The sequence below is a fragment of the Equus quagga genome, chromosome 18, assembly GCF_021613505.1.
Source record: "Equus quagga isolate Etosha38 chromosome 18, UCLA_HA_Equagga_1.0, whole genome shotgun sequence".
In the NCBI taxonomy this organism is placed as follows: domain Eukaryota; kingdom Metazoa; phylum Chordata; class Mammalia; order Perissodactyla; family Equidae; genus Equus; species Equus quagga.
Genome location: NC_060284.1, coordinates 20,916,048 through 20,942,150, shown reverse-complemented (window position 1 = coordinate 20,942,150; position 26,103 = coordinate 20,916,048). Strand labels below are relative to the sequence as shown.

At 41.1% G+C, this 26,103-nt stretch overlaps 1 protein-coding gene across 1 annotated transcript in view; it reads left to right on the top strand.

Moving 5' to 3' along the window:
- Window positions 1-4,564: 4,564 nt before the first annotated feature.
- MCOLN3 (mucolipin TRP cation channel 3) overlaps window positions 4,565-26,103 on the top strand; it is a 31,621-nt gene continuing 10,082 nt past the window's right edge. Inside the window, exons 1-7 of the mRNA XM_046645154.1 lie at window positions 4,565-4,682; window positions 7,849-8,078; window positions 11,841-12,008; window positions 17,756-17,909; window positions 19,323-19,407; window positions 19,487-19,583; window positions 24,308-24,407. Of these exons, the coding sequence (XP_046501110.1) occupies window positions 7,851-8,078; window positions 11,841-12,008; window positions 17,756-17,909; window positions 19,323-19,407; window positions 19,487-19,583; window positions 24,308-24,407 (832 nt within the window). The 5' untranslated portion in view covers window positions 4,565-4,682; window positions 7,849-7,850. The remainder of the gene's footprint in view (window positions 4,683-7,848; window positions 8,079-11,840; window positions 12,009-17,755; window positions 17,910-19,322; window positions 19,408-19,486; window positions 19,584-24,307; window positions 24,408-26,103) is intronic.

Below are 26,103 nucleotides of genomic sequence, written 5' to 3'. Positions count from 1 at the left end.
ATTGTAGTAGTGTTTCCCAATTCCCGACAGATATTAATTTTGGAGATTCAGGAATAAAAAAAAAATAGAATTCCTGAAACTATTTTGTATTTTTCACGACACTTTATTTACTTTTTCTTTTTTTAAAAAAGATTGGCATCCGAGCTAACATCTGTTGCCAATCTTCTTTTTTTCCCCTTTCTTCTTCTCCCCAAAGTCCCCAATACATGGTTGTATATTCTAGTTGTGGGTCCTTCTAGTTGTGCTATGTGGGATGCAGCCTCAGCATGGCTTGATGAGGGGTGCCTGGTGCCGCCCAAGATGGGAACCTGTGAAACCCTTGGCTGCTGAAGCTGAGCTCGTGAACTTAACGGCTGGGGCACAGGCCAACTCTATTTACATGTTTTTAAAATATAAGTAACCATAATAATAAGCAATAAATCATTTTTCTGTAAGAGGGGTATACTAGAAGCTCCAGAGGTTTCTTTCTGTTTTAAAAGAGATAATAATAAAAGCATAGCTTATTATTATTATGAACCAACATATTGGACAAGATTATATATTTCAGTTACATGTAGCAATGATTACTACCTGTTATAGATATTTCATAATAAAAATCATTAAAAGAAGGAAGCATTAATGCAAAGTAAATTCTAAATAAAAATCATTTTTAAAAATAAAAATATTTAAAAAGTTATTATTCAAATGACAATTTAAAACACAAAACATTAATTGCCTTATTCAATAGATTTGATCTATTTTTTTTTAAAGATTTCTATTTATTTATTTTCCTTTTTCTCCTCCCCCTCCCCGGGTACATAGTTGTATATTCTTAGTTGTGGGTCCATCTAGTTGTGGCATGTGGGATGCTGCCTCAGCGTGGCTGGATGAGCGGTGCCATGTCCGCGCCCAAGATTCGAACCAACAAAACACTGGGCCGCCTGCAGCAGAGCACGCAAACTTGGCCACAGCGCCGGCCCGCAGATGGGATCTACGTTTTGTGATAAGTATTCCAGATAAGGGGAAATTTCTCTTACTCTGTGTTTGATGTTGGTTCAGGGTTTTTTTGGTTTTTGTTTGTTTGTTATTTGAGGAAGATTAGCCCTGAGCTAACATCTGTTGCCAATCCTCCTCTTTTTGCTGAGGAAGACTGGCCCTGAGCTAACATCCATGCCCATCTTCCTCTACCTTATATGTAGGACACCTGCCACAGCATGGCTTGCCAAGCAGTGCCATGTCCACACCCGGGATCCGAACTGGTGAACCCTGGGCCACCAAGAAGCAGAACGTGCGAACATAACCACTGTGCCACCGGGTTTGCCCCGGTTCAGTTTTAAAATGTGCCTAAAAGCATTATCAGATTGGGCATTAGGTCATATGTTGCTTTATATAAGCTCGTTTACTTTTTTAACAATGAAGCTATTTTGCCTGTTTTATAAAGAACCGTATGCTTTAGTGAATATTCAAACACTGGAAAATACAGTAAACACTATTGTGTAGTAGTCAAATAATGTAACATTTGGATCTCCTAGTATGACCAAGAGTTTTACATAGAAATATGTTGAAATCATCAATTTAGGGAGTTATTTTGCTTGCAAAGCTTGTTGTTTCTTGAAATACTATCCATAGGACTAGCACAATGTATTCTATGTATATAAACATATTAATGTTTATTTTATTTGCAAGAAGTACTCACCAGCAGGGCCAGGAACACACACTTATAAAATGACAACAATTACAAACAAGACTGACTACTTAGATCATAACTCTTTCTCTCTATAATGTGCTCCTGTCGTGCTTTCCAGAAATGTTGACCTTAATCTTTGACTCTGCATGTTAGCATTTCCTCTCTTCCTTTTGACTTGATGTCAGTATATTTCTTTGAGCCAATAATATCACTATGTTGATTGTTAAGGTCTAATCTTCTCCTTTAAATTGTTTTGGCACCTTTGTCAAAAATCTATGGACCAGGGCTGGCCTGGCGGCTAAGTGGTTAAGTTGCATGCTCCACTTCGGCGGCCCAGGGTTTCTCTGGTGCAGACCCAGCACTGCTCATCAGGCCATGCTGAAGCAGCGTCCCACACAGCAGAGCCAGAAGAACCTACCAGTAGGATATGCAAGTATGTACTCAGGGGCTTTGGGGAGAAGAAGAAAAGAAAAAGAAAAAAGGAAGACTGGCACCAGATGTTAGCTTAGGGCCAATCTTTAAAAAAAAAAATCAATTGACCATTTATGTGTGGACCTGTTTCTAGATCTGTTGGATCTAGTCTGTTCCACTGTCTCTATATATTCCACATTTTTCTTTTCACAAATACCAAACTGTCCTGCTTATATAGCTTTATAATAAGTCTTGAAATCAGGTAAGGTAAGTCCTCCAATTTTGTCCTTATTTTTAAAAATTGCTTTGGTTATTCTAGGTTCTTTGTATTTCCACATGAATTTTAGAATCAGCTTGTCAATTTCTACAAAATAGCTTACTGGAATTTTGATTGAGATTGGGTTGAATCTATAGAATGAACTTGGCAAGAATTGATACCTTAACACTATTGAGTCTTACAATCCATGAACATGGTTGATCTTTTCAGTAGTTTAGATCTTCCAAAAAAATAAAATAAAATAAAAAAGGATCAATATTTACAAGCACATAAAATATGCCAGGCACAGTAATGGGTGCTTTACATGCATCCTATTAATTAAAATTCACCATTCCTTTTATTAGACAGATTATACACAGAAGGAAATGGGGAGGTGGAGAGGTTAAGGAATTCCCCAAGGTCAGTCAGTAGCTGGCATAAAAGGGAATGTGGGCTCCCACCTGTCTGATTCCAAACCTGGCTTTTTCTATTCTCCAGTCTACTTAACTCAGCTCTAACTAGGGTTAAGTGAGGGCCATCATTTATCCTGCAAACCTCTCCAAAGTTCAGATTGTTCCTGAACAACCAAGCATTTCAAACTCCAACCATCACGATGAATTCACTGTTACGGTAAGGAGAAAGTGTTAAATCCTGTGGAGGCATACAGGCGTTAGAGATTAAATTACATTTTCCAAATTGCACTTGAGAATGTTGTGTGCCAATTATACCTTTGAGTCTCTACCTTGTTCATAGCACTTGGGATTCAGGTTTATGAATAGCATACAATTCTTGTACCCCATTGCAAGAAAAGATATTTCCACTTATAAATTATCCATGCAAACTGGCTTAGAATTTGAGAAAGGTTTTGAAAAAGACCTGACAGCTCTTAATATAATTTGAGGAATTACCTGTTATGGACCAAAAAAATCAAAAATCAAAGTCAATTAAAACATATCCAAAGAGGTTGTAATTAGGATTAATCAAAGCTCCTGATCTATTCCTGATAAGGAGTAAGCTAAGATTTAATTTTAAAAAATCATGAAGAAATAGGTTATGGTTGGAGATCTACTCTTAAAGAAAAAATATTCAATGACACTTGTTAAAGACGGGGTAAGGTAGACTTTATTCAGGACCATGAGGATAGTTATAGGAACCACTGCAATGGGATTGGACAGTAGGAGAGAGATGCAGCTTAACTCTGGATGCAGCATGGGCAAGTGCGAATTTACAGCCCAGGAGCAGGGTAAGGATCAGTGGCTGGAAAATGACTAAGAGAAAACAACAGGGTTAAGGGGAGTTCTGGCTAAACTGACCTAACAGGATTCTTGCTGAAAATAGGCCGGGATGATCAGACACCACCTGGGGGAGGGTGGTGGATGAGGAACCCCATCAGATAATTGAGGATGATCAGATATTGAAGATGATCAGATACTGAGGGTGGGGGTTCTAGTTAAAGTGACTTAGCAGGGGTCTTGCTAAAATCGGATTTTACAAGGAACACAGGCCTGGGAGAAGGTTTGGGAGACTGACTGAAGTTAGGTCAAGCAGAGAAGCTTTGTCACTACCTCACATGTTTCTGGTTACACTTCTAAGAGCTTTCCAGGACTCTCTCTGTCCCAGCACGCAGTCTAGAGAAGAGCCTAGTCAACAGTTGACTAAGCTCATAGCAATTCTGCGAAACTGGAAGGCCTAGGGAGGGTACAAGGCGCAGACTTGAAAAGTCTTACACTTCATGATTTCTCCTGTGTACAAAAATCGGAATGGACGGCAGCTAGCGAGGCCTGAGCACCCACACGCGGCGGGGCACCTGACATCCATCCTCACGTCTGTAACCACGAGAGAGGAGTGGGCCAGGAGGGGTGGCCACTGTTCAGGTCTGAAGCCTGGAGCCCACGCACTTGCACCTCACTGCTCGGCAGCACCCGAGCAACCGGAGAAAACGCGAGTGAGGTTGTGCGGGTTGTTTATGGCGACAGGGAGGACTGGAAAGGGCTGGGGTGCCCAGAGAACGCGACAGTGTTGGGCTCTTGCAGATGGCCTCCTTCACCCTACTTATCCTGATAGAAGGCCCCAGAAGGGGCGTGGAAGGGAGCAGAGCAATGGAGAGAGGGGTCACGAGTTAAAGCGGCCGCAGGAGGGAGGATGCCACGGGCGGCGACTCGCGGCCGCGGGATCACGTTGGACTCTGGACTGAGCCGAGCCTCAGAGGCTTCTAGAGCGGCGCGCTGACATGCCGCGGCCCCCTGCAGCTGCGAAGACCTGACGCCCCCCGCCGGCCCGCTGACGCTGCTCCCCCGGCTTGTCCAGTTGTCCCTGCTGGGCGCTCCCTCCGCGCGCCTCGGGCCGCAGGTGAGTCAAGCCCCGCACTGCCCGCAGGCATCAGGTGTCGTGGGAACCCAGGGAGGGACCGAGATGTCACGAGCCGTCGGTGACAGAGCGGTAGGGTCCGGCCCCAGGCCGAAGGCACCATGGAAGGGACACAGGTGGGCGCAGGGCATGAGCTGCAGCAGTTCCGCACAGCGCCCGCGCGGCCGCCCGGGCAAGGTCAGTGGTGGCCCCTGGCGTGCCCCCCAGGTCGGCGTGCCCGCGCCCCGGTTAGCCTGGACCCGAACTGTGGCGGCCGGGAGGCAGGGATCCGAGAGCAGAAAGTCGCCGGCGGACCAGAGTCTCGCCTTGGGAGGCCTGGGGACGGGGCGGTCGTTTGGGTGTGGCCGGGGCTCGAGATGGTCTGGAAGTTGCACAGCCAGCCTCTCTGGACTCGGAGTGTGCCTGTATTAGGCGCGTGGGGGGCGGATGGAAATGGGAGCCAGAGCCAGGGTCCCTGCGCTGGGCGACAGCAGCCCCCGCCCGCCCGGGTCGTCTAAGGAGCTGGGGCGCACGGCGGGGAGGAGGGCGCGCTGCTGCGGGCCGCGCTCCGGGTGACCGCGCAGCGTTCCCCGCGGCTCCCCGCGCCCGATCCTGAGAGCGCAAAGTCAGTCTGAAGGCTCGTTTTGTTTTAAACAAAAGGAAAAGAAAGAAAAAGAGACTGAAGTTTTGTGTTTGATGAGAAAGCGCTTCTGAAGAAACTGAGTTGCGTTACTTTTGTCGACTGTGAGGCTTTTACTATTTACACACATTCCCCGGTTTTCTCTAATTTTCTGCGCCTCAATCCAATCAAGCCTCTCTTCGTCAGGAATAAATAACGTCTGTGTGTTAGTTTGTAGATTCTAAGAGCACGCCTAATACCTCGGAGAGACTCTCCCCCGGCCCTGCACCCTGCACCCTGCGCGGCGCTCCGCTGGGTGGGGGTGGGGGCGTGGAGCTGGGGAGCACTCCTTTCGCGGCTGGGGGTCTGGACAGGTGGCAGTTTTTAAAGCGCCACCTCGGAAGGGCTTCTGTGACGCGGTAAAGCTAACGTTTGCAGCGAGTTGAGCGGCCATTCCTTGTGAATGAAATGTCTTGGTTCCGGGACAACTTGGCGCGATGCGTTGAATAAATTAATTGTGGTTGGCTCGTTTTCTCTTTGTTCCCGTGGGTTACTGTTACACGGTGTGTGGCTGCTTTGTTTAAAGTTTAATTTTCCCTTGACCAAAATAGAAAGGGCTTCATGTGACCTCAAACTTGTAATTCATCAACGTGCTTGATAAGTAACTGCTTCATTATTATCTTGGTGTTCATATGCGAATTTCAGTGAACAAAAATCATTTTTAATTTAAATCCCATAGATAAAGTCTCTTTAAATGCTGGTTAAAATAGCATACCTTTTTGAAGAAGGAAATAAAGCGTTCTTGAGTGAAAAGTCTAAGAGATTGAGAACTTTTTTCTCTCCCTTATGTCTTTACCTAAGAGTTATTGTACTCATGCTTTGACAGGCATTTTAACACATACATGAGCCACACTTTATTTTATTTTTTTAATATTTGTGGGGTTTTTTAATTTTAATTTTTTTTTGAGGAAGATTAGCCCTGTGCTAACATCCACGGCCAATCCTCCTCTTTTTGCTGAGGAAGACTGGCCCTGAGCTAACATCTGTGCCCATCTTCTTCTACTTTATATGTGGGATGTCTGCCACAGCATGGCTTGCCAAGGGGTACCCTGTCCGCATCCGGGCCTCCGAAGCAGAACGTGTGAACTGAACTGCTGCGCCACCAGGCCAGCCTTGAGCCACGCTTTAATAAGTTCTGTCGTATTTATTTCATTTCATTATTTCATAATTGTTTCATTTCATTAATTCAAGGTATTACATATGCTATTGTAAATATCTTTTATGCTTTATTGACTCAGCAACATCCTTAATAATCTTTTCATTAATCAAGCATTTAAAAACTTTTCCCATGGCTAGCTTTTATAGCCAATGTCTATTGTTTGGAGATGATGGGTTTGCTAAGAATGTTTGAGTCAGAGCCCAATGTGAGGTACTATTCTTGGAAAGCAGCGTGGTACCTAAACAGTGACTTGTTAGATATTGTATTAATATGGTTTCAATTTCCCCCCATTGATCTGCAATTGGAAGTTACTGTAAAAATTTCAAACAGAGCCAGCCTTTCTAGTCTCGATGGAAGAACTGTATTGGTCCCAGTGGTCTGGGGTATTTTATGTTGAACAGGTTTCCATAATACTAATGCTAATCTGAGGGAAAATCCAAGATAGGTCCCAGCTTCTGGAGTGACTTCTGTGCCATTTTGGAAAAGCTGACTATGAAGACAATAAAATCAGCCCCATCCTTTTCAAAGGGACAAAACAAATAATAGGTATGAAGTACTTTGAAAAGTAAAATGTGCTACATAAATATAAGGCCTTCAGTGAAAAGCAAATGCAAGTGGCATGGCTGATTGGGATTTGGACTTAAATTGAGCTGCTGCGTTTCCCTTTGTAGAACAGTCGAGTCGCCTGAGGCTCACACCGCCCCTTAAGAACCTTGTTGGCTGTTTAGGAAGCTATCTGTCTGCTGGGCTGTACGGAAACTGAGGCTGCTTGCTCGGTGTTAGACCCTAGGCAAGGGCTTTATTTGCATTCTTACTTAATGCTCAGTAGAATCATATCTTGTTTCTCTACACCACATCTGCTACCTTTGACTTAGTGCTTTTAAACTTTTTTCGATATTCTGATGAAACTTTAAGTATCTCCCCAGGAAAAATGGCCATATCCACATATACACAAAATTTTGCACATAATTTCCGGGTCCCCCTACCCTCTGAAACCCTTCCCTGGCCTTTCACGTCACCATGCTCTAACTGTATCTATTACTGAATGAGGCAGAAAGCATATACATACTCTTTATGCACATATAATCTTTTACTGATAGAAGCAGCCCTTGAATTTGGTAACTCTCAACTGGGTGACTTAGTAACTGAAACAAAAAGAAAAGTGATGTGTTACATTCTAATTGATCTGTGGATGTCTAAAGTGCGGTTTAGAACAATGGTGCTTATTTGAAACCAGACCTTTTGTTTCAGCTTCTTCAACTATCCTGCTATAACTAAGAATGTGGATTTGTGCCTTTACTTACAGAATGGAAACATTTTTTTTCCCCTAGAGATGTCAAATCTTGACGTTGTTATAAGTAGCTGCAGCTCCTGTGAAGATGAGAATGCCTGCACTTGTAACCAGCATACGACTCCCTCTGAGAAGCTTCTGTTAGAAGACCAGATGCGGCGTAAACTCAAGTTTTTTTTCATGAATCCTTGTGAAAAGTTCTGGGCTCGAGGTAGAAAACCGTGGAAACTTAGCATACAAATTCTAAAAATTGTAATGGTGACTATTCAGGTAAGCATCTCAGATGGTGAGTTTAGTGAAGTCCTCTTTTATTAACAAAGAGGACTATGGACAGTGGTTTATTTATGACTTTTAACTGTATGCATAATAGAGAACAATGAATAAGGAAACATACAATCTTAAACCCTTCTCTTTTCAATATTTGTGAAAGAAGACTTTGGAGATTTCTTCTTACTTTTTTCCTTCTCATCTTTCATTAAGTTATAATTTTAGTCACATCATGTAATTAGTTTTCAGGAAAAGAACATTTTATTATTTGGCTTCCAATAGAGAGGTTTAGCTGAAGGTTTCTAAATCAGAAATGGAAACAAGCTGTTACCCAACCAGAGGATTCTTTTTCTTCCTAGTTAGTTTCCTGGGAATTTCTCCCTCATTGGAAACTTCAGGGGTTTCTGTTAAGCAAGTCCTGATTCTCACAGCCCTGTAATCATGGCAGACCTGCAGCAGGAGAAGGTAGGTTAACTAAAAAGGAGTGGCATTAGGTAGTGAAATGTGAGGCTTCATTTTAGGGCTTTTTGAATTTCCTTTCCTTGACTTCTCTTAACATTGTTTGGGGAGACTATATTTTGTGACCTTTATATACACTAGTTATGCTTTACTCTTGTGAAGATAGGATTTCCTGCTGGTGAGAGTAACTATCTCTTGTTAAAAGCAAAAGGGCAAAAATGCAAGCAGATTTTAATAGGAAAAATAGATGTGATCAGTTTATTTTTTATCAATACTTTCTCTTCTTAACTTGGTGGAAAAATGCATGTTTGATTATTCAAGGAGAATTTTTTTTTAAAAACTCTGAAATTACTAATCTTTTTTTTTTTTAAAAATTTTGTTTTTTCCTTTTTCTCCCCAAAGCCCCCCAGTACGTAGTTGTATATTCTTCATTGTGGGTCCTTCTAGTTGTGGCATATGGGACACTGCCTCAGTGTGGTTTGATGAGCAGTGCCATGTCCGCGCCCAGGATTCGAACCAACAAAACACTGGGCCGTCTACAGCGGAGCGTGCGAACTTAACCACTCAGCCACGGGGCCAGCCCTGAAATTACTAATCTTAACTGATTATTGAGAACAAAATGTTATTGAGAAAGAGTGTTAGAAGCTAAGACAATCTCTATACTCACGTGAAGTTGGCAGAATTCCTGCCTCTCTCTGATGCTAGATGTTGTCTTAAGGAAACCAATATTCGAGTGATTACTCTGTTGTTCCAGGACAGTACTTCATTTAATTCCATCAACACTCCTATTGGATAAACACTAGCGTCCTTCATTTTACAGAAGAAGAAACTGATGTTTATAGAGTTTTTAAAAAGCCGCATGGCTAGTCACTGGTGGAATCAAGACCTTAGAGGCCAATGCTCTCTCTCTATCACCACGAAAACGGATGTTCAATTCTCTGTATAATATTTGGCAAGTTGGAATTGAAATTCTTAACTTTCAGATGATAATACAGTGTGTCACGATAGTGAAAAATTTATCTGTACTGTTTCTGATGAGTAGGGAGAAAAGCCTATATCAGTTGAATGTGGATATTTTCTACTTAGAATGATAGGTACCTCTTGAGTGTTTGCTGTGTTTTGGGCTAAACATGTTACAGGCATCATCAAGTTCAATTCTTAAAACAAATCAGAGGTGGGTAGTGGTACCCCCATTTCACGGATGAGAACACTGAAGCTTAGTGGAGTAAAATAACCTGTCATAGGCAGGAAAAGAAGAGTGGAAGTGAGCTTCAAACGCAGATTTATTCCGTCTAAAACTTATGTTCTTAATTACTCCTTAATCTTTTAGGGAGCTCATCTAATCTTCCTGATTTCCTAGGGTGATCAAGAGGAAAATTGACCAATGGTTTAAGATGTTTAAGCCTGTTAGGAATAAGTGAGTAAAAGGCACTTAATTAAGATTCAAAAGGAACTGAGGATTTCTTAATTGTGATGTTTCCTTAATTTATATCTGAGAAATCAAGCAAAAATACATAAAGACAACTTTGTAATTGAGCAAATGAGGGTGATTTGGTGACAGATTTCCTCTTTTCAAGGAAAAAAAAAGGTAGTCTTTCTGTTAAGTTGGAGATTTTGTGCTTGCAGCAGCAAAAGAAGGATGTCTGTGACATTAGGCGCCGTACTAAAAGTTTCCCTTTTCCCACTACCTGGCTCAGGATCTGAATTATCACAGCTCTTTCTCTGCCATTGGTTCTCCTGTCTGCCACTAGGCTTTGAGGGCAGAGCCTGTAGTCTTCTCATTGTATTCTCACTACTTAGCTCAGGGCTGGCCTGTGGGAGGTACTCCTGTATTTGAATGAATTGGCCAAGACTTTGTGGTCATCAGCTTCAATAGATGTAAAATCCATGAAATATCAAGCTGTCATCTTATTGAGATTTAAATAGGCTACTTAGCTTTAAGAGGCTCTTAGGAAATGGGAATTGAGTTAGGTAGAGACTGATTACGTGGGTAGGGTGCAAAGCATACATCACAAGGGGAGGTGATGGGAAAAAATTTGTCTCCTCCCTCTTTTTTCCTGATCTGAGCCTGGATTATTAGCATGGTAGGGTGGATAGAGCTTGATTGAGTCTGTTAGACTTGGGTTCAAATTCTTACTATACACTTGCTAGTGATGTGACTTTAAAAAATTATTTAACTTCTCTGAGCCTTTATGTACTCATCTGTAAAATGGGTATATTAGGAACTATACTGTGGAATTAGTATGAGGAAAATTCCTGGAATAACGTAGGGCACATAGGTGCTCAGTGTTGTTCCCTTTTTCCATATGAAATTCACCCTGCCTCACTCTGGGGTCTAAATCAGAGTGTATGTTCTAAATTCACAGCATATGTGTGTGTGTCTGTGTATGAGAGAGCGAGACCAAAAGCAAGAGTGAGAGAGATTGAGGCATCTTGGGAGGGAAGAGAAGGTGAAAGAGAGACTCAGAGTACAGTAACGTTTGGGGTATGATTGAACGATCTTATGTTAATAGGTCAGCAGTGCAGTTAGACAACTTTTGTGTGTGTGAACCACTGAGTTTCACGTTAAACTCTGGGGTCAATCTTGCCTGAATATTAAGGATATATTATAAATATTCTTTAATTTAGGGATGAGTGGAAAGGATATTTTTACTTGTCGTCTTATTGTCACAGTTTTGGTAATTAGACCTAGGAATAGTGTTTGAAGAGCTTAGACTAACGGTATTTCTTACATTGTGTTGTGTACCTGTTTCGTGCCCTTCTGGATGTCTCATGGAATTCATTTTACACTCTTCCACATGCTGTTCAAGCCCCTGTACCATCTGCCCCCACTTTTTCTGCTCGCGTTTTTTTCCTGCTGTTCCTCTGATTGTTATGCTGGTGTCCTCGTGGCCCCTCAAAGTGCCAAGTTCTACTCCACCGTTCCCCCGTGCTCGTCAGATGCCCCCTGCCCAAGCGATGCACATACTTCAGGCTTTCTATCATACTATTTCCTTAAGGAAACCTTCCCATTTCTCTAGCCAAAGTGACTTTGCTTTTGTGAACTCCTAGAGCTTTTAATGGTGGAGGCAATGTCATAAGTGACATCATACGTGAAAATAAATGTTGAAAACGTGCAAAGCCACTTTCTCTCATTTTCAAACTGGAAACACATCTTATCGTTAAGAAGAAATTAATTCACAGCTACCAAAAGTTTAATTTCTGTTGAATGTATTTGGGATCAATTAGACTTTGGATAGATAAATTGATCATTATATGGAGACCTGTATTTCATTGCTTTTTCACCTTCTTACTTTTTCTTTTAAGCTGGTCACATTTGGGCTAAGTAACCAGATGGTGGTAACTTTCAAGGAAGAGAACACTATTGCATTCAAACACCTCTTCCTGAAAGGTTATGTGGACGGCATGGATGACACATATGCAGTGTACACACAAAGTGACGTATACGACCAGATCACCTTCGCGGTGAACCAGGTAAATCAAGCACGTTCATTCCTTACTCGGGAGAAAGAACAAACTGGAAAATTGTTGGCAATGTATATAACAGAAACCGACATTCATGTGTAAAAGGGTGGACATTTCTGTAATAACGTGTATAAAACCATTTTAAAATTGTTTTTTAAAAATATTGCCAACAAACTTTTACAAAACTAGAAATTGAGAAAAGCTTTTGTTTAGTAACAGAGAGACAGAAACTTTAAAGACTTAATGAGAAGAATCAAAGCTAGGGCTTGGCATGGAAGCCTCAAGATTTAAAATTATTACCCATGACCCTGGTTGTAAGTAGTCATTAGGTCTTCAGAGTTTATACTTTCGGGGGCCCTTAACAAATAATGAGAATATTAAGTTTGCAGAGTATATATAGTAACCAAGACCTGAAAGTTCATTTAAAAAATAGTAAGGCCTTTGTGTCATGCATGACAATGATTTTATTGTAACATTGATTAACTGCCAAAAAAAGAGTAAGCTCCTTTTTCATACAGATGAGTCAAATTCCTATTCTGAGTTTCTAATCAGTTCGTTTTTGCTATAAACAGTACTTTCCTGAGATCCTAAATCTCTTGTTTTGTAGGTATCATTGAAAGTGTTTTCAAAGTCAATATTTCCAACCTGGGTTAGCTTGCAGACCACATTTCAAAATTATGACAACTCTTCTTCAAAAAATTATTATAGCACAATTGTGGCTTCATTATCTAGAGACAATCTATGCACAGTGAGATAGTAAACTGCTAGGATAAATACCAAAGCTTTCTGTTAGCATTCAGATTGTGAAAATTGGCCAGAAATCTATAGTAATAGAAGTAAGCTGCATACATTGTTAAAGAGAATTATGCCCTACAATTTGTAAAGGGAAAAAATAGTATAATGCTGGAGACAGTCAATTTTGAGATTTTTGTTTTAAGCATATTAAGTGTCTCTAAAGCTACTCTGAACCAAATTGGTAGTTAGGTTTTTTGGACATTTTTTCAGGCATTTTTAGCTGAAGGTAAAAAGTATCTTGATCACGATTTTCATGAATATCTTCAGTTTCTGTGGTTAATGAGGTCAGTTATTCGACACGATTCCAGAGAAATGAAAAGGGACAAAACAGACTGATATTAAAGAAGGATTTTTTTTGCTGTAAGGAAATCCCTTGATAGTTGAAGTGATAGTCACCTAGGGGAACTCACAGATAAGACAGTGCCTTCTCAGCCCTTTGATGTATTTCCATGACTAATTAGTTATCCTGAAGGGTTTGGCCCCAAGCTGTGGTCTAACTGGATAATCTCTATGGCTCATCCTGAGCCAACACTGGTTATAACAGCACCACTTTCTCTTTATTATATATGATTATATATTTGAATGTCAAAGACCTAGTTATTTTATTTTCACCCTATGTCCTGGCTTTCCTCAATCATTTTCGGGACATCTTTACTGGGTTCCTTTCTTTTGCCAGCCCCTTAAATTTGGGCAGTCCTCAAAGGTTTGTCCTCTTGTTGCAGCATTTCCTCCACTGCACAGCCTCAGCCGTCACCAAGGCGAAGTGACTCTGAAACAGCTGCTCACACTGCTGTGTGCCAGCCAGCTGTCCGGCGCCTCAGAACAAGCCCGTCCAAAGCAGGTCCACGTTCTCTCCCCATCTGCTCCCAGACCTGTTTATCTTTCTGGTCAGTTAGATTTAAAGACCTCAGGGTCTTGGAATCATTTACTCTTGAAGCTCATGTGTAGTCTTTAAATTCCTACTTCTGGATGGCTTCCTTTCTTCCTCAGCCATCTGCCCTACTACTCTTTGGCTGCTTTCTAAAGAATTCACCTAAAATCACAGACATGATTGCATAATACTCCTCAGTATATATATATGTGTGTGTGTGTGTGTGTGTGCAAACAGTGTTCAGAGACACAGCTTTTGGTACGTTTATTCCATGAAGGCAGAGGTACATACAGGCACTCAGATGTTTGTGAATGAATGAATGAGCCTAAAAGGCTCATTTTATGTGTTAGGATCAAGTGGTCACAGAAGGACTACAAACAAGCAATCTGTAGTCAAGGAGCAATGGGTTTGAATCTGCTTTACTCTGGGTGCCACACCACTCAGGTAAGGACCGTTAATGTGTATTTTTATTGTCCCCCATAAGATGACCTGGACCCATGAATCTGTGTGAAAAACTCCTTCTCTCAAGGCAGGGCTGCAGAGGCAAAAGGGGACAGTTGCCCAGGCTGATTAAAGACTCACAGAGGCCACAGCCACTTAGGTGCCCGATTGGTCAGTCCCACGGGTCACCTGCCTTCTTGCCATGGACCCACACCACATTCATGTCCCAAGGTCCTCTGGCTCAGGCTTCAGTGCTGCCCTTTAGCTGGACACGGCTCTGCCACGTGCCCCAGCCCACCCAGCTCTTGCAGGTGCTCCGACCTCCACAAAGAGCCTTCTTAGGACAGCAAGGGAGTCTGGCCATGGCATAGCTTATAATGGTCACAGGTACCCCAGCCCTGTGCCCCAGATCTTTTGTGTGTCAAGCTCTTACAAGGTTTAAGACACTCAAGTTTCTGTGGTCAAGAGGTTCAGATCTTTAGGTAGTTCTTGTGGAGATAGTGGGCACTCAGAAAGGTTCCAGGGCCCCATACAGGTGTGACTCTCCTTCTTGACCCCTGTTGGCCTTTCCAGCTTTACCTCCCGTTATACACCCCACATTCCAGGCACACTGGGCTGGTCTACTTGTACTTACCACACTTGATATCTTTTACCTTCTTTTCCACGTAATGGACTATCTATCCCCCTTCCTGCCCCCCAGTATAAAACTACCAATTTGGCTCAGAGTAGTTTTAGAGAGACTTAATACACTTCTTTCCTTGAATAGAAAGCAAAAATCTCAAAATGAACATCTCCCGCGTTATACTATTTCCCCCCTACGTGTCAGCCATTACGCTATTTAGCTTATGCCGCTTACTTCCATTCCCATAGATTTCTGGCTCACTTTCTCAATCCCAGTGCTAACAGAAAGCTTGTGGCCGTAATCACATATTCTGTCCTAGCCTTTCCCCATCTCACTGTGCATAGATTATCTCTAGTGAATGCAGAGCCATATACTAATTTCTTACCTCACCATTAGTTTGACAAATATTTGAGCACCTCCTCGGTGCCTCCTATGTTCTAAGTGCAGGTGTTAGAGCAGAGGACTTGAGGAATTCCTTGCCCTGTGGAGCCTACATTCTATTTGAGGAGATGGATTTTAAACAAGTTTAACTGAAATCATTTGATTTCAGATAGTGATAATTGCAATGAAGTAAAATAATGTAGCTTAATACCCAGTGACCTCAGGGTGGTCAGAAAAGGGCTCTCTGAGGACTGAAGCCTGGGGAAGAGTATTCTAGGCTGAAGGGTAGCAACTGCAAAGCCTCTGGAGGCCTGAAAACATTTAGTATGTTTAAGGAAATGCAAAGGAGGCACGTGTGGGTAGGCTAGGCCTCTCCAGGCTTTATAGGCCCTGGAAAAGAGCTTTAAGGTTTAGTCTTGGAGAGACAGGAAACCATGAGAGGGCCTTCAGTAGGGGAGTGACTGTAATGTACATTCGCAAAAGCTAACATCATTTATTCACTCAAATATTTAGCATCTGTTATGTATCAGATTTTTTTTTTTATTTTTTGCTTTTTGCTGAGGAAGACTCACCCTGAGCTAACATCTGTTGCCAATCTCCCTCTTTTTTATGTGAGCTGCCTCTGCAGCAGGGCCACTGACAGACAAGTGTTGTAACCCTGCACCTGGGAATGAACCTATGCCACCGAAGCGGAGTGTGCTGAACTTAACCACTTGGCCACCGGGGCTGGCCCTCACACGTTGTTTTTGTGCAGGGATACTGCCCTGAATCGATAGACCAAGTCAAGGATCATATTCCAAGAGGAAGAGACAGGCAGTAATGCAGTATACAAGGATATCATCTGTCAGTTGGTTATAAGTACTGTGAAAAAAAGCCAGGCAGAGTGAATGAGTCGAGGTGGTCAGGAATAGTGTGAGGAGAGAGCAGACAAAAATGTGGGAGGCAGCGTGTGGCTGTCTCAAGGAAGAGCCTTCCAGAGAGGAGGACAGCAAGAACAGAGTCTTGAACAGGTTCGTGTTTTATGTGTCCCTGTTCTAAGGGCTTTCCCTGCACCAATTCACTTACTCCTTGTAACAGCCCTCGAGTTACTTCTGTTTGGAGTCTAGACTGTGGTGAGAGGTGGATTGGAAGCAGGAAGACCATTTAAGAGGCTTAATTTCTTCAGGTGTGAGATGCTGGTGGTGTAGACCAGGGCAATAGCAGTGAAGGTGACGAGAAACAGTCAGTTTGGGGATATAATTTGAACGTAATGCATGAGTTTTCTGATGGACTGGCAGTGGAGTGTGAGGGAAGGAGACGAAAGGATCATTCCTAAATTTTGGCCTGAACAGCTCTCGACTTATGGAGCCATTTATTGAGAAGGGAATTATTGTCGAAGGAGCCGGTTTTTCTGTTTGCATATTTACATTTAGGATTCTTCTTAGACCCCGTAGGAGTCATGTAGGCAGATTGCTATCTGTGTATGGAATTCAGTGGAGAGGTCAGGAAGTGTAAATTGGGAAGTGGTCAGCATTTAGATGGTGTTTAAAACATGGGACTGGTTGAGACCATTTAAGCAGAGAATGTGGATAAGAGGGCTAGGACTGAATCCAAGGGCACTCCCAGATGTACAGGTTGGCAAGAGGAGGCTTCAGCAAAGGAGACTGAGAAGTAACCAGTGTCCCAGAAGTTGAGTGAAAAAAGTATCCCATGAAGGAGAAAGGAGTCCCCTGCAGCAAAGACCATGGAGAAGTGGAGTTAGATGAGGACTGAGAACTAAAAATCAGATCTGGTAACATCCTGCTCATTGGTGGCCTCGACAAGGCCCAGCTCAGAATCCCTCCCATAGGCCCAGATTATAAATGATTTCCTTCATTTATTATAGAATGTTTCACATGCATCTTTTAGGAGAGTTGTTTATTTATGTGTCCATCCCACTAAATTCATTCCAAGAGACAGATGCCAGTATCCCTATCTTTGTATCACCAATTGTGCCAAACAATGTTGTTCATAGCAAGCTCTGGAACACTGAGTTTTGTGTCTTCCATCTATAGAAATCATTAAGAATTCAAGTTGACAGTTATTCCAAGGTACCATAAAATTCATTTGTAAAATTAACATTTTGTTTTATTTAGAGGATTCACTGGGACAGGAGAATATTGCTATAAAAGTAACTACACTGCATTCATACAAAGATAAAGATTTAAAAAAAAATTTCCTAGAAGAAGTTTTGCTAGTTAGCCTGGAACAATTATGTTCCACCTACTATATCATGGTAGTAAAGCAGAACTCTGACCTTGCAGAAAGCAGTTCAAAGAGGAAGAAAATTTGTATTCACACTGAATGTAAAAATCCATTCCTGAACACAGTTCTTTAAAGGAGAAAAGAACCTCAGAGATTATGTGGTTTAAGCCTTTAATTTTGCAGATAAGGAACCAGAAGCTCAGAAAGTTTGTGACTTGCCCGTGGTCACAGAAATGAGACTTGAACCCCAAACTCTGCCCTCTGCTGTCCTGGTGCACAACTTCCTCTGCAGATCACCGTGAATGTCGCCACCTAGAGGGCAGATGGGACCTGCCAGTCTCAAAGGCAGGGAGGGAGAGAAATCATGGCTTCACTTCTGCCCTGGCTGGTGTTCCTATTTTCTGTTTCTCTTTTTGGTTGAAGTACTTCAAGCTACGCAACATCTCAGTTGGGAATCATGCTTATGAGAACAAGGAGACGGAGCAGTCTGCGATGGCAATCTGTCAGCACTTCTACAAGCAAGGAAACATCTGTCCTGGAAACGACACCTTTGACATTGATCCAAAAATTGAAAATGGTGATATTCTTCTATAAGCTAGAACTTCTATTTTTAGCCTCTTGATTTATACGTAAAGTCAGTCATTGCATCTCTAAAAACATTGATTTAGTCTCTGCTATTAGGTCATAGTAAGAACTATATAGGAATTATCATGTGTCAGATACTTTACTATAACTCATGTTCTTCAAAGAAAAAACACAAACACCAAAAAGCCCAACAAGGCAAAGTTTATGATGATGCCCATTTTATAGAAGACTCAAGTATGGCTCAGAAAGTGAAGTGATCCGCTCGTGATGGAGCTAGTGAGAGGCAGTGCTGAAATTTGACCCAGCCTTTCTGTGCTCTAAGCCATTGTATTCGACTGCGTCTCATGCTGGAGAAGCAGTTAAATAGACAGATATTGTCCTTATGAAACATTATGCTTGCAAATTCTTGATGTATATAAAACTCCCTCCCCTTAATAGCACTTCACTATTCAGTATCTTTAGGGGTAAGTTGGGGGCGGAATGAGAGCCAGAACTTAGAATAGCTCAGCTTATGCTTTTTTTTTTTTTTTTTGAGGAAGATTAGCCCTGAGCTAACTGCTGCCAATCCTCCTCTTTTTTTGCTGAGGAAGACTGGCCCTGAGCTAACATCCATGCCCATCTTCCTCTACTTTATATGTGGGATGCCTACCACAGCATGGCGTGCCAAGCAGTGTCATGTCCGAACCCGGGATCCGAACTGGCGAACCTCGGGCCACTGAAGTGGAACGTGAGCACTTAACTGCTGCGCCACCAGGCCGGCCCCCAGCTTATTCTTATTAGTAAAGTTTTATTTGCAATTTGTACCTAAAACATTAGCTTAGGTTGTTGAGTTAAAAAACAAGTATTCAAATACTTTTAACAATATCCACCGGGACTTTTTTTGAGAGGGATAGTAAAGGATTACAGTACTAACTAGTGCAAACCTTCTAAGATACTGTCTTCCTTTTTTTTTTTTTTTGAGTGCTTATTGAGGAAAAATTATCAACACATAATATTTAAAGAAAAATAGATCCTTTAAACTTAGAAAATTTTGTCTTAGGCACCCCAAGTGCTTCAAACCTATGGTTAGAACACTAAAAAGAAAGAAGAGGCTCAAAGTTTAGGTTTAAAGACGGGAAGGCAGATAGCATTCTATGGAAGACTAAACGAGAGAGAGTTCAGATCTTTCTCCATCCCTATCCACTCCAGAAATGTTGGAGCCACTGATAAAACAACATTTGTTGCTTTACAACATCTTAAAAACAAGCGAATCATTGTAACCAAGTAGTATGGATGCCTAGCTTATAAAATCTTAATTCAGGAAAATACTGGAATCTGAATATGTAGTCTTAAATCTATTATCCTTTCAAGATGCAGTTTTACTTACTTTAGGTGCCATATTATATTTTGGTCCTTTCTGTGGCAGAATGTTTCTTTGTAGAGCCAGATGAATCTTTTCACCTCGGAACATTAGAAGAACATAAACTCAATTTAACGCTGGACTTTCACAGGTGAGGCACGCAGATGGGAGTGTAACTTATGCTCGCGTGGATGTGTTTTCACCGCACTAAAGTCTCGTCTGTTTTCTAGACTCGTAATGGTGAAGCTGCAGTTTAAACTGAAGGCCATTAATCTGCAGACTATTCGTCATCAGGAGCTCCCTGACTGTTACAAATTTACCCTGACGGTAAGCGTGGGCCAGACGGAATTTGATTCTGGTCTGGAGAAACAATTGTTTTATCTAGTTATGTGTTTCATCTACTTGTATTAAGGTGTGATCAAATATATAGGATCTTTCCACGTGAATGTGCATAGGGGAAACATAGGTACAGCTAGCTCTGCTTTGTTATAGTGACTTGTTTACTCGTTAATTATTTGTCTTCTGCACCTCAGTGTAAGTTCTATGATGCAGGGACCTTGCCTTGTTGACTGCTGTGTCTCCAGTACCAAGAACATGCCTGGCACAGACTAGGTGTTCAAATACAAAAGGAACAGAGGTTTTTAGCTTCTGTATGGTCAGCTCTTAGCAGTCTGTGGCTGTTTACTTAAAGTCATTCCTAAGGGTTCTTGCTATTGGGTTTTCTCCCCATGGACATTTGCAGCCTTTGGGTTATTGCTCACAGCACCTTCCTTGTGCTGCCTCTGAATGCTCCGGGTAGTTCCTCCCCTTTCAGACTGCCCACCCTATCACTTCTATGTTCTCTGGATTCCAGTTGCAAATGGAGCCATTAATGTTCTCTAGAGAGCACACGATGCCTCTCCTGTGAGTTCGAGGGCCAGAGGATCAGAGTCAGTAACCCAATGCTGTATGGGCATATGCAGGATAACATTCGATACAACTTACCTTCATATGATCCACCTTTCTATTACTTTAGCAGTAGTTTATGTCAAAAGCTTTGTCACGATACTCACCTAATTGGCTGTAAGAAATCAAGTTTTCAGAGATTGAGGTTAAAAAAACTTTCAGAATATAGTATAATGTAATAATTATGCATATCATTTAACCAGAAAAAGCACTAAAACTATAAGACTATTTTGAAATAGGTTACAAATTTTGATCTTAATATTAACCAGCAGTTATGAATTTTCAATATTACTTGACTCTGAAAAAATTGAGCTATTATCCACAGTCTTGTCTCTTCCCTCCTCCCCACTCTTGAACTGAGAAATGGTACTTTTCAGAAGTTTTGTAATCCTTGTGGCTTAGCTCACCTGACACCTCCTTTGTGGATTCTTTTGTGGTTCCTCAGTTAGAAATAAGTTCTGTGCTCTGAACTCCCAGGTTTTCTTTTTGTATTTTCTATGGGCTCAGCACCTTCTCCTTTGTTTCAGGATTTTCTAGGTGTTTTTCACTAACTCTGCTAGACTGAAAGCTCCTTGAAGGCAGGAACTCTTTCATTAATCTTTTCATCCCTCAAAGAACATAGTAGGTGACTCAAATATTTGTTGAATGAATAAATGAAACACTTGTGAAATCTAGGTCCTTTCCAATGACTCAATACAGTAGTGAAAGCCACCTGGCCTGTTAGCCACATGCAGATGTTGCATTTTCACCATTATTGTAGAGTCACCCCAAGCTGCGCCTGTGCCTTGTGGATTTAGCAGTGCATCTCATGGAACTGTGGGAGAACTTACATCCTGTAGGGTAGTTTAATAATAAAAACCATTAGTGCAACTTCATTGTCATAAGTAAACATGAACCAGGGCAGTATACCCCTGATATAAAATGCAGGGACTTCAGAGTCAGACAAGCCTAGATTTTAATTCCAGCTCACCAGTTAGTAGCTATGTAACTTTAGGCAAATTACTTAATTGGTTTGAACTGAAATTTTCTCATTTATAAAACAGAATTAATGTCCACCTACCTGAAAAGTTGTCGAGATAGAAGATAACATATATAAAAGATCTGCCTGAATATCTGGTATTTGGTAAATATTTGATTCATTCAATAGCTGCTTATTAAACTTTTCCTGGGTGTGCCCAGTTGGATTCATAGTGTAAAAGTACTACATTAGCATTTATCCATACTAGTTTGATAAATTCTTGTATCATGTATTTTGAAGCTCTTTATTAGGTGTATAAATATCCAGGATTCTTGTGTTCACTTGATGAACTGGCTCTCTTATCATTATGAAATGGCACTCCTTACCCCAGTAATATTCTTTCTCTAAAATTTACTTTGTCTGATGTTAATATAACCACTCCAGCTTTCTTTTGATTAGTGTGATCATTGTATATCGTTTTTCCATCCTTTTAATAGTAACCTGTTTGTATCTTATATTTAAGGTGAGTTTCTTGTTAAACAGCGTATAGTTGAGTCTTGCTTTTTAATCCAACCTCACAATCTCTACCCTTTAATTACGGTGCTTAGACCATTTAAATTGCATGTGATTATTAATATTGTTTCTCTCTTTTTCTGCTGTCTTTTGGTTTAATTGAATGTTTTTTGGATTCCACTTTATCTCATGTATTAGCTTATTAGCTATAGCTCTTTGCTGTATTAGTTCGGGGTTCATAGTACATGTTTACCTTATTACCGTCTGCCTTCCAGTGGTGTCATACCACTTCATGTAGAGAATAAGATCCTATCGACAATATATTTCCGCTTTTCCCATCTTAGGCTTTATGTTATTGTTGTCATACAATTTACTTCCAGATCTGTTATAAACCACACAATACATTGCTATTATTTTTGCTTTAAACAGTTACCTTTTGAGGTAGTTTCAATAATAAGAAAAAAGTCTATATGTTTGCCCATGGAGCTACCATCTCCAGCATGCTTCATTTCCTTGCGTAGCTCCAGGTTTCCAACTGGTGTCATTTTGCTTGTGTCTAAACATCTTCCTTTAACATTTCTTATAGTGTAGGTCTGCCAGTGATGAATTCTTTCAGTGTTTGTATGTCTGAAAAAGAATCTTACCTTCATTTTGTTTTAAAGATTGTCACCTGAGCTAACATCAGTTGCCAAATCTTCTTTTTTTTCGTCTTCTCCCCAACGCCCCCCAGTACATAGCTGTATATTCTAGTTGTAGGTCCTTCTGGTTGTGCCATGTGGGACGCTGCCTCAGCGTGGCTTGATGAGTGGTGCCAGGTCCGCACCCAGGATCCGAACTGGCGAAACCCTGGGCCGCCGAAGTGGAGCATGTGAACTTAATCACTCGGCCGCGGGGCCAGCCACTTACCTTCATTTTTTAAAGATACTTTTACTGGTTATATAATTCTAGGGATTTTTTCCCCTCATGCTTTAAAGATGTTGTTCTTCCTGCTTACGTTGTTTCTGATGAAAAATCTGCTGTCATCTTCACCTTTGTTCATCTGTATGGGATATGTTTTCCCCCATCTGGCTGCTTTAAAATTTTCCTCTTTATCTTTGATTTTAACTATATGATTGTGATATACGTTGGTGTAGTTTTCTTCATGCTTCTTGTGTTTGGGGTTCATTGAACATCTTGGTTCTGTGGGTTTATAGTTTTCATTATAGTTCACCTTTACTCAGTATTATTTCTTCAAAATTTTTTTTCTCTCTTCCCCTACTTTTCAGAGATTCCAATTACATTTGTATTTAGGCACTTGAAATTGTCCCACAGCTCACCAGCACTCTCTTTTTTGTAGTATTTTTCAGTCTTTTTTCTCTGTGTTTCATTTTGGATAGTTTCTATTGCTATGTCTTCAAATTCACTTATCTTTTTTCTCTATTATTTAATCTGTTGTTAATCCCATACAGTATTTTGTCTTCTTTGTTTAAGGAATTCAGCTTCTTCTAAGCCTAAACTGAGATGTGGTTGACATTAGTCAAAGTATATTTACTCAACAGATATTTAGTGAGCACCTGCTATTTGTAAGAGCCCGAGGCTCTTTGTGTGGGAAAAGCCCGGTTTCTCCTTGGCAAGGATTTCTGACTCATTCAAATAATACTGAGCATCTTCCTTGCATGAGGCTGTGGGCTGGGTCCTCCAGCAGCATGGGGATGGGCAGACACTGACAATGCCCTTTGTTGCTTGTCAAGGAAAGAAATTTACAATCCAATATGAGGAGAAGCAGAGTGACTCGATTCATTACATTTATTTGAAATCTTATATGTGAAGTGTTATCTGATTACCTCACATGAAGAAGCTTCAGTAAAACTCATATAAACGTCAGACTTAAAAGAACTTTTTTTCTTTAGGACTTGAAAGAGGAGGCACTAAAAAACCAAAAACCAAAAAAGAAAAAAACAAAAAAACAGACTAATTTTCTTGCCTTGCCTTTATGTTCCCCGTGTGAGGAAAGTAGAGGGAGCTAGAAGGGGAAAACAGTAGAAGGACTATGGAAGGTGTTTGGGCATGGCTTTGTCCTGCTTGGTGCCAGGTGTCCGGAAATGGTTATCCTTGAAGCAAGACATGGCTGTCGGTTCCCTGGGACCACATCCTTTGTAATACATATGGTTCTAGAGTGACTTAGAAATCTAGGCCCAGAATGAAAATCGAAAAAGCTCCACCTGAAATCTCTCAAGACCAAAGTAATGAACCTCTGTGTTAGTACGAATTGCAGTAACACTAAAAATCTGTCCCCAGTTGAGGCCCTGCTGGAATGTGGGGAAAAGCACAGTTGAATTGGCTCCTGCTCATGTCAGGAGGGCTTCTAGAGGTGCTGAGAATGGGAAGAAAGGGGAAGTTCTCTTGTTCTAGAAGTCATCCAAGGCTAGACTACTGTCCTAGAAACATAGGATTTTAAAGATGGAGAAGTTCAACTTTCTTATTTCGCAGATAAATGAAGAGAACTTTCCAAGGTTGAACAGAGTTAGTAATAGGTCAGGGAAGAGAATCTGGGTCTCCTGTTACCTTGAAAGAGCTGTTTTCTGATTAATGCATAGAAGTATCTCGGCTTCAAAAACCATAGGTATGTTTGTGACCGTGTTCCTGTTCTTCACAGATAACGTTTGACAACAAGGCCCATAGTGGAAGAATTAAGATAAGGTTAGATAATGAGATATCCATGAGAGAATGTAAAAACTGGCATGTATCTGGATCAAGTAAGTGATGTATTTTATTAGCTTTCAAAATGTTTATTAAATTACTAGTCTCAAGGATAAGTAGAGCATCAAATGAAAGGATTGGATCATTCCCAGGTCCCTAATTCTCTGCAGGTAGATCAATTCAATTGTAGATACCTGATGTTCCAGGCAATACATAACTTATTAGTAACCGAAATGACTTTTCCTGCCTTCTCCATGTGCCCTCACTGGCCCACTCCTTACCAAGAAAATGCTAACATCCCTCAGCAAAAAAATCACATATAGCCAAGCCAATATTTATTGAGTGCTTACTGCATAAGTACTTCCACCTACATTTTCCTCATTTTAGTATTTTTAAATATCCTTGAGATAGGCTGCATCCCTATTTTTAAATATGAAGAAACTAAGGTTCAGAAGAGAAACTTAGTGTCCATGGTCATACAGCCAAGGAGAAGTCAAGTAGGATTTGACTCTGAAGCATCCCACACATTATAGCTGTCTTCTATCTGGGTCAAAAAAAGTAGACTAAATAAGGAAAGGGTATATTCCTAAAATATGGACATGAGGTCAGGTGTAGACTGAGTACCATTGAGAATTTTGGAGCTGAACTGGAGAAAATTGACTGGAAAGAATTTGTGTATCTCATTTTCTAGTCCCTTGTAAGTAACATAATGGTATGTTGTGCTTGACTTAATGAGTAGGTTGGGGGTCTTGGATTTTAGTGAGTGGGAGAATCATCGCAGGTACTTGCTTCGAGGCAGTTCTCCCTAGTTTCACATAAGACAGTCAGTAGGTCTGGGGTGGGGCCTAGGAATGTGCAGGTGGTCCTTACTCATACTACACTTGGATAATAATTGCTTTAGGGTTTCCTACTGATTAACTCACCAAGTTCAGAAGTAGTAATGAGATAGTAAGAGTAAATAAAATGAAATTTATTATTCCAGTATTCTTTTCACAATAGGTAACTTCAAATACATGAGGCTTTTGAATCAAAAATTTTATTTCAACCACAAAATTGTTTACTTGAAACACAATCCTGTTTTGTCATCTGTAAACATTGTAATACTTCTCCATGAACTTCAGAATAGGCAAAAAAAAGAGCATGTGAAAGTGCTTGACACATAGGCTTTCTCTCAAATGTTTTTTTCTTGGTTTGTAAGTTGTTTTCTAAAGTAGATTCAGACATTTGTGTAATAATGAGATGCCCTTGGCTGATATTAACGGGATGCTTCATTACAGAATTAGTCGTAAGTGCTTTATTAGTATAGAGCAGTCTAACTTGTTAAATAAAGACACGCTCTGCAGCAGAGCATAGGATGCTGAGACCTCTGCCACGTCCCTTCACCTGGCTGCACTCCTGCTAGCCAGGACTTTGCACTTGGGTTCTCCAGACTCTGCATGATGGCTCTATTTCAGCACTCAGGTCTCCTCTAAAACCTGCTGCCCCCTTGGTGAGGCCTCCCTTTACTATGCAATATAGATGAACCTCTCTTCTCCCGGTGCCCCTACACCAAGCTCCCTCATGTAGAGCAGTGGTTTTCAAACGTTAGTGTCCCAGGAGAACTTAGGAAAACACAGGGTCTGATTCAGTGGGTCTAAGGTAGGGCCAGAGAATGTGCATTTCTAACAAGTTCCCAAGGGATGCCAAGAACCACTAATAGAATATGACAGATGCTGGAGACTGCAAAGGTTTGCATCCTGATTCTGCTACGTA